The sequence below is a fragment of the Peromyscus leucopus genome, chromosome 8b (assembly GCF_004664715.2).
Source record: "Peromyscus leucopus breed LL Stock chromosome 8b, UCI_PerLeu_2.1, whole genome shotgun sequence".
Taxonomy (NCBI): Eukaryota; Metazoa; Chordata; class Mammalia; order Rodentia; family Cricetidae; genus Peromyscus; species Peromyscus leucopus.
This window is the reverse complement of record NC_051086.1, coordinates 104,989,038-104,996,760: the sequence shown is the minus strand read 5'-3', so window position 1 is coordinate 104,996,760 and position 7,723 is coordinate 104,989,038. Positions and strand designations below refer to the sequence as shown.

At 52.6% G+C, this 7,723-nt stretch overlaps 1 protein-coding gene across 1 annotated transcript; it reads left to right on the top strand.

Moving 5' to 3' along the window:
* The first annotated feature begins 290 nt into the window (after positions 1 to 290).
* Actg1 (actin gamma 1) lies at positions 291 to 3,137 on the top strand. The gene is given in 7 exon segments (XM_028853566.2): positions 291 to 400; positions 729 to 857; positions 945 to 1,184; positions 1,467 to 1,905; positions 2,012 to 2,193; positions 2,291 to 2,404; positions 2,406 to 3,137. Coding segments are annotated over 6 exon segments (1,128 nt in total). The 5' UTR covers positions 291 to 400; positions 729 to 734; the 3' UTR covers positions 2,436 to 3,137.
* Positions 3,138 to 7,723: the final 4,586 nt, after the last annotated feature.

The following is a 7,723-nucleotide window of genomic DNA, read 5'->3' as shown; positions in this document are numbered from 1 at the left end:
GCCCTGCAGTTTCGGGGCGCAGCCCGGGCCCTCCCTGCTGCAGTACCGGGGCAGGGCAGGGCCTAGCACCGGTGCGCGCCACTCGCCGCGACCCCCGGAGGCCAGGCCCGCGCCCGGTCTCGAGCACGCGGGGGCGGCGCGGGCGGGGCCGTTGGCGGAGGCGCGGGCTAGGGCGGGCGGGCCCCGGGCCCCACGTGTCCCTGGCGGGCGGGCCAATAGGCGCCCGGCTTTTGGAAAGATCGCCATATATGGACATGTTCTGGGGCCGCGCGCGCCTCCGCCCGCGCGCGCGGCCCGCTCCCGCTTAAATACCGGCGGGGGAGGCCGCGGTCGGTCTCACACTCCGCCGCCGATTCGCGCTGCGTGTCTTTTCGCTGCTCCGTCGCCCCGTCCTTCGCCGGTAAGCGGCCCGCTCCCCTCGCCCCTGCCTCGGACCCCTTCTGGGGCTCGCTTCCTGCCGGGCCGCCCTGCCGCACCTCCGCGGAGCCCAGGGCGCCAGGCGGGTGGACCGAGGGCTGCATCCCCGGCTCCGGATCCCGCTGGGGGCAGGGCGGGGCCCGACGCAGTGCGCAGCCCCTCGGCGCCGCGGCGGAACGGGGGCCGCCGGTTGCCGACGGTTACGCGGGCCCGGAGGCCGCCCTGGGAGCGGGGTGGGGTGGGGTGGGGTGGGAGCTGCGCTCCTCCGGGTCGGGTGAGGGCTGCGCTGATTCCGTGGCGTCCCCGCACAGATCGCCATGGAAGAAGAAATCGCCGCACTCGTCATTGACAATGGCTCCGGCATGTGCAAAGCTGGCTTTGCTGGCGACGACGCCCCCAGGGCCGTGTTCCCTTCGATCGTCGGGCGCCCCCGGCACCAGGTTAGTGGAGAGTGGACTCCCCCGGGTCCTCCCTAGGCCCCAGGTGCGCGGTGGGTGGGGCAAACCTGACCGGCGCTTTTCTCGCAGGGCGTCATGGTGGGCATGGGCCAGAAGGACTCCTATGTGGGTGACGAGGCCCAGAGCAAGAGAGGCATCCTGACCCTGAAGTATCCTATCGAGCACGGCATTGTCACCAACTGGGATGACATGGAGAAGATCTGGCATCACACTTTCTACAATGAACTGCGTGTGGCCCCTGAGGAGCACCCGGTGCTTCTGACCGAGGCCCCCCTGAACCCCAAAGCTAACAGAGAGAAGATGACGCAGGTACGCTTAAGTCCGGGCCTCTGCTGTCCTTGAGTCTGACGAGTCATTTTCTGTTCGGCTTCATTTCCTGATATTCAAGTGTTTCTTTGGTGTTTCCAGGGTTCTGTTCCTCCTCTCCTGGCATTTCCTCCCTGAAGCCTCCAGGTTTCTGTTTGCGTTTCTGCTTGCGTTCTGTTCCTTTTTCCTTCACACATCACATTTGTGGCATGCAGCATGTAGAGTGTGGGTGTGGGTGGCTGTGGGTCCGTGTCACTCACTGAGGTCTCCTTTGTCCCTCCGTAGATCATGTTTGAGACCTTCAACACCCCAGCCATGTACGTGGCCATTCAGGCGGTGCTGTCCCTGTATGCGTCTGGGCGCACCACTGGCATCGTCATGGACTCTGGGGACGGGGTCACACACACTGTGCCCATCTACGAGGGCTACGCCCTGCCCCACGCCATCTTGCGTCTGGACCTGGCTGGCCGGGACCTGACAGACTACCTCATGAAGATCCTGACTGAGAGGGGCTACAGCTTCACCACCACGGCCGAGCGAGAAATCGTGCGTGACATTAAGGAGAAGCTGTGCTACGTTGCCCTGGATTTTGAACAAGAAATGGCTACTGCTGCGTCGTCCTCTTCCTTGGAGAAGAGCTATGAGCTGCCTGATGGGCAGGTGATCACCATCGGCAATGAGCGCTTCCGGTGTCCAGAGGCGCTCTTCCAGCCTTCCTTCCTGGGTAGGTGTCCTGAACATGTGCATGCAGGAGCCCAGGGCTCTTGTATTCTTGGAAGGGACAGACAGACCACATGGGAGGTAGTGGCTAATCGAGCTCTGTCCCCTAGGTATGGAGTCCTGTGGCATCCACGAGACCACCTTCAACTCTATCATGAAGTGTGATGTGGACATCCGCAAGGACCTGTATGCCAACACAGTGCTGTCTGGTGGAACCACCATGTATCCAGGCATTGCTGACAGGATGCAGAAGGAGATCACAGCCCTAGCACCCAGCACGATGAAGATTAAGGTAAGTGCCTGCCACTCCGCCTGAGCAGGCCTAGCACCTGTGGGTGGGAGTTGGAACTCCGAGAGACAGGTCCTTATTCCTTGTATTTCCTCTGCAGATCATTGCTCCCCCTGAGCGCAAGTACTCAGTCTGGATTGGCGGCTCCATTCTGGCCTCACTGTCCACCTTCCAGCAGATGTGGATCAGCAAGCAGGAGTATGACGAGTCGGGCCCCCTCCATCGTCCACCGCAAATGCTTCTAGATGGACTGAGCAGGTGCCAGGCATCTGCTGCATGAGCTAATTCTGAAGTATCAATTTGCCCTGGCAAATGTACACACCTCATGCTAGCCTCATGAAACTGGAATAAGCCTTTGAAAAGAAATTTGTCCTTGAAGCTTGTATCCAATATCAGCACTGGATCGTAGAACTTGTTGCTGATTTTTGACCTTGTATTCAAGTTAACTGTTCCCTTGGTATATGTTTAATACCCTGTGCATATCTTGATTTAGTCCTTAGTCATGTGGCTCGGTCACTTGGTGGCTGGGGAGAGCACAGCTGTGGAGGAGAACCCCAGCCTAGTGGATCTGTGAATCACCATGCAGTGATCTGTGCAGGGTATTAAAACCAACAGCTGACTTCCAGGATTTCTCGAGGCTGGCAAGGGTTCCTGAACCAGTTACCACTTCCGTCTTGCCGGTCTAACGGTGGGGAAAGTCCGAGCCTTAGGACCCGGTTTCCGTTCTGGTGTTTCCCTCCTGACCGCCGTGGGTTGTTACTTGCCTTGAGTTGGGAAAGTTTGCATTGTCACCTGTAAATGTATTCATCCTTTTAATTTATGTAAGGTTTTTTGTACTCAATTCTTTTCAGAAATGACAAATTTTGGTTTTCTACTGTTCAGTGAGAACATTAGGCCCCAGCAACACGTCATTGTGTAAAGGAAAATAAAAGTGCTGCAGTAACCGACCTTTGTCCTGTTGGGGAAGGGCCATGGGGCTGGGCTGGGTGGGGCACTGGGAGGCCTGTGGTCAGCTTCCAGAAGCTGAGGAGCAGGTTAGGAGTGAAATGAGCCTGGTTGCTCAGCACTGGAAAGCCTTCCCATCAAAAATATACTCTGGGACTTGTAATTAATTACCAGGGTTTTGTGTCTGTTCCCCACAACTTAAAGCCGGCATATTCTATCAGATCCTGCCCCTTGGATCCATCCACCGCTGCTTCAGGCCATATTGTCCACTAAGGTCAGGAAATGGGCTGGATGTCAATGGAAGGCCTGCTTACTAGGACAGCCGTGGGAGTGCTGGAGGGGAAGAGCAGGCAGAACCAGCCCTTGTCCATTGTGGGCAGGTCCTTGGTTGGTTAACCACATGTCTAGGAGTCTCACAGTGTCCTCCCCCAGAAGAGGAAAATTGCTCCAATAATACAGCAGCACTAACCCTAACAGCTGAAAAGAAAACCCAGATGCCTTGAGTGAAGGTTTTGAAGAAGCCAGGCAGTAGAACAGTCATCAAGGCGTGGCGCTCTGGCAGGTGCTGCTGCAGTGCAGGTGGACCTTGAAAGGCTGGTTAGCATGTGTGGGCTGAGAGCAGTGGAGAGACTCCTTAATGTGAACAGTTTGGGGTGAGGAGGTTCTGGAATTAGGGCTGGTGGAGTGCTTGCCAGCACACACAAGGCTCTGTTGAATCTTCTGAAACTATATACATTGAGTGTGGGCACAGGTCCCTGTTATCTCAGCACTCGAAGCGAGAGGATCAGGAGTTCAAAAGTGTTGCATGCACAGTGAGTTCAGCCAGGCCTACCTGAGACCCTGTATCAGAACAGGCTATAGGGGTTGCCGGGAACTGGAAAGATGGCTCAGCAGTTAGGAGCAGGTAGTGAGCGCTCTTGCAGAGGACCTGGGTTCTGGGTTCAGTTCCTAGTATCTTCGTGGTGACCCACAACTGTTAACTAGTTAGAGAGGAGCCAATGCCCCTTTCTAGCCTCTGGGCTCCTGAAAGATCTGGTGCACATAACACACAGGCAAACACACATCAACAAAATAATTAAAAACAAAATGTAAAGGGCTGGGTGTGGCTGCACTCCAGGCAGAGGCAGACAGATCTCTGAGTTTGAGGCCTGGTCTACAAGTGAGTTCCAAGCCAGCTAGGCTTACATAGTAAGATCTTGTCTAAAAAACTAAAATGGGTGGGTGGATGGATGGATGGATAGATAATAGAACAATGCTGCAATGCTGGATGGATTGGAACCTCTAAAGTGGGTGTAGCAGGAATCTTAAAAGTTCTTATTAATAAAATCCAAAAATTCAGAAAATCCAATCCATCCGGTCCTTTTTAGGCCTGGAACACTGGCCTTGGTGGAGCTCAGGCCCACCCACAGCCAGCCCCCATTGCCCTCTGTTTCTGATGTGTAGGTCTTCCTCGCCAGCTCCAGACTAGCCCAAAGCCTTGTGTTGGTCCTCAACCTACTCTGTGTGAGCCAAAGCCAGCCTGTATTCTGGGGTTCATAGAGATCCAGGCCTGGGGGCACCCTCACACCTGGCACAAAGCCAGCCCTGCCTGGAATGTGTATTTGTAAGATGACAGGAGAAGGTCACATCAAGGCATTTTTTATTTTACTTAGTTTTATTTTGCAAGAGCAATCTACTAGCTCTGGGGATATGATCACATGTTCTTTAAAGAGGTGGAGAGCAGGCCCAGACTCGGGATAGGGTGTCTCTGGCCTCTAACCCTTCACCATTGTCAATATATCTTGTCCTCTTTTTTTTTGTTGTTGTTTTTGTTTTTCTGAGACAGAGTTTCTCTGTGTAGTTTTGGTGCCTGTCCTGGACCTCGCTCTGTAGACCAGGTCTTGATCTGGTCTTGAACTCACAGAGATCCGCCTGGCTCTGCCTCCCGAGTGCTGGGATTAAAAGCATGCGCCACCACTGCCTGGCTGACGATAAATATTTTTTAAAGAAGTGTAGCACATGCCAGTGGCTTCCCTAGAGTTGGGTGGCATACCATCGTGGGGAGTGGATGAAGTCTAGAGTGAATGTGTTTTTGACATGGGAACAGCCATTTATCAAGGATTTCAGTGCCTCAGACTCATGGAAATGCCAAAACCTTCTCCAGGTAGGTTTCAGAGAAATGGCAAAGCCTCCCAGGTTCAAGTATAGACATTATGAACGATTAACCTGTGCATGCAGAAATCATCAACCACAGCTTCCTCCTCCCAGGTGACGGAAACCCTAGACCTCCCACCAAGATTAGCTAACCCACCTCCTCCTCGTTCAGCTGTGTTCAGTAAACTTGCCTAAAATAAACCCATTTCCAGGTTACAGCTGGATGCGACTCCACCTGATCTCATTACCCCAGCCAGGTTAACTCTGAAGCCATGCAGCCCTGGGCACACCAGCTGTGTAGCTCACATCCTGCATAAGAAGAGCATTTCCATCTCATCACTCCATTCCTGGGCTCCTGGAACACTCGGGTCTCCCGGGTCTCAAATAACTCAGGCTGGCCTCAGAACTAGGGATGACCTTGACCTTCCTGCCTCAGCCATCCAAGTGCAGCTTCATAAGCATGCATTACAATGCTCAGCTAAGATGTGTATATGGTGTGTGTGTGTGTGTATGTGTGAGAGAGAGAGACAGACAGACAGATAGACAGAGACAGAGAGAGGGAGGGGCAGAGGGAGGGAGAGAAGGAAGAGAGAGAGAGAGAGAGAGAGAGAAGAGAGAGAGAGAGAGAGAGAGAGAGAGAGATATTCAGGTATCCCAGAGGCTGGCTTCAAACTGACTGTGTAGCCAAGGATAACCTTGAACTCCTGACCCCCCCTGCCTACATCTCATGAGTGGGCCACCAATCCTGATTTATATGGTGCTGGGGTTTGAATCTCACATTTTTGTGCATGTGAAACAACCCTACCAACTGAATTGCATCCTCAGTAGAGTGTGTGTGTGTGTGTGTGTGTGTGTGTGTGTGTGTGTGTGTGCCTCTGTGTGTGCATGTGTGTGTGTGTCTGTTTGCTTTTCTGTGTATGCCTCTGTGTGTGTGTCTGTGTGTGTGCCTGTACCTGTGTGTGTCCATTGTGTCCATGTGTGTGTCTGTGCCTGTGTGTCTGTGTATGTGTGTGCGCGCGTACACGCGCGCGTGCCCGTGCCTGTGTGACTCCCTCCATGTGTGTATGTGTGTGCTTGTCTGTGTATCCCTGTGTGTGTCCATGTATGTGTGTGCCTGTGTGTGTGTATGAGAGAGAGAGAGAGAGAGAGAGAAGGAGAGAGAGAGAGAGAGAGAAGGAGAGAGAGAGAGAGAGAGAAGGAGAGAGAGAGAGAGAGAGAAGGAGAGAGAGAGAGAGAGAGAGAGAAGGAGAGAGAGTGCACACATGCATGGCGTGCTATTATAACCCCGTCTGACAGGATCTTTGTTGTTGGCTACTGCATATACTTCTGGGGATCCTCCTGTTTCTGCCTGCAGAGCCCTTACAGACACACCTCTGTGTGTGGCTGTGTGTGGGTTCTTCGAATTCAAACTCAGGTCTTCAAGTTTGTGCAGTAAGTACTTTATCCACTGAGCCACTCACCCAGCCAAGGCTTTAAAATGATTTATTATCAGTATGTATGTGCTTGCTTGAGTTTGTGTGCACTACAGGAATGCAGAAGCCTATGTAGGACACGAGAGGGCATCGGGTGCCCCAGACCTGGAGTTACAGAAGGTTGTGAGCTGCTGTGTGAGGGCTTTAAAATTGTGGCAAATATCCATAACAAAATCTATCCTTTTAATCCTTTTCTCCCCACCAGTATTAGGTAGTGAACCCACGCCCTTGAGTATGCTAGGGAAGTGCTATCCACTGACCTATAGATTCTGTCTTCTTTGATTTTGATTTTGAGAAAGTTTAGCCTAGGCTGGCCTTGACTTGAAATATTTCTGCCTTAGCCTCCTGAGTAGCCAGAATTACAGCTCTGACTCATGAGCCCAGGCTCTCCTTGGTGCTCCTGGTCTCTCTCTCTCTCTCTCCCTCTCCCTCTCCACCATTTTTAAGTATACATCTAAAAGGTGGGTGTGGTGGTTCACGCCTATAATACCAGTGCTGTGGAAGCTGAGACAAGAGAATTGCTTTGAGTTCAAGGCTAAAGAGCAAAACCCTGTCTCAAAACAAGCACCAGGCTGGAGAGATGATTGCTCATTGGTTAAGAGCATTGGCTGCTCTTGCAGGGGCCTGGGTCCAGTCTCAGAACCCACATTACCGCTCACAGTCTTCTGTAACTTCAGTTCCAGTAACCTGATAGCTACCAAGGGCACATGGAACATGTTGTGTTCACACATACATGCATACATGCAAACACTCATACACACAAAATGAAAATAAATAAGTCCCTTTTTTCCTTTTTTTTTTTTTTTTTTGAGACATGGTCTCTCTACATAGCCCTGGCTGTCCTGGAACTCTCTAGAGTAGACCAAGGTGGCCTCAAACTCAGAAATTCACCTGCCTGAGCCTCCTGAGTATTAAGATTAAAGGCATTAGCCACCACGCCCAGCTCCATAATAAATAAATCTTTTTTTTTTTTTTTTGAGACA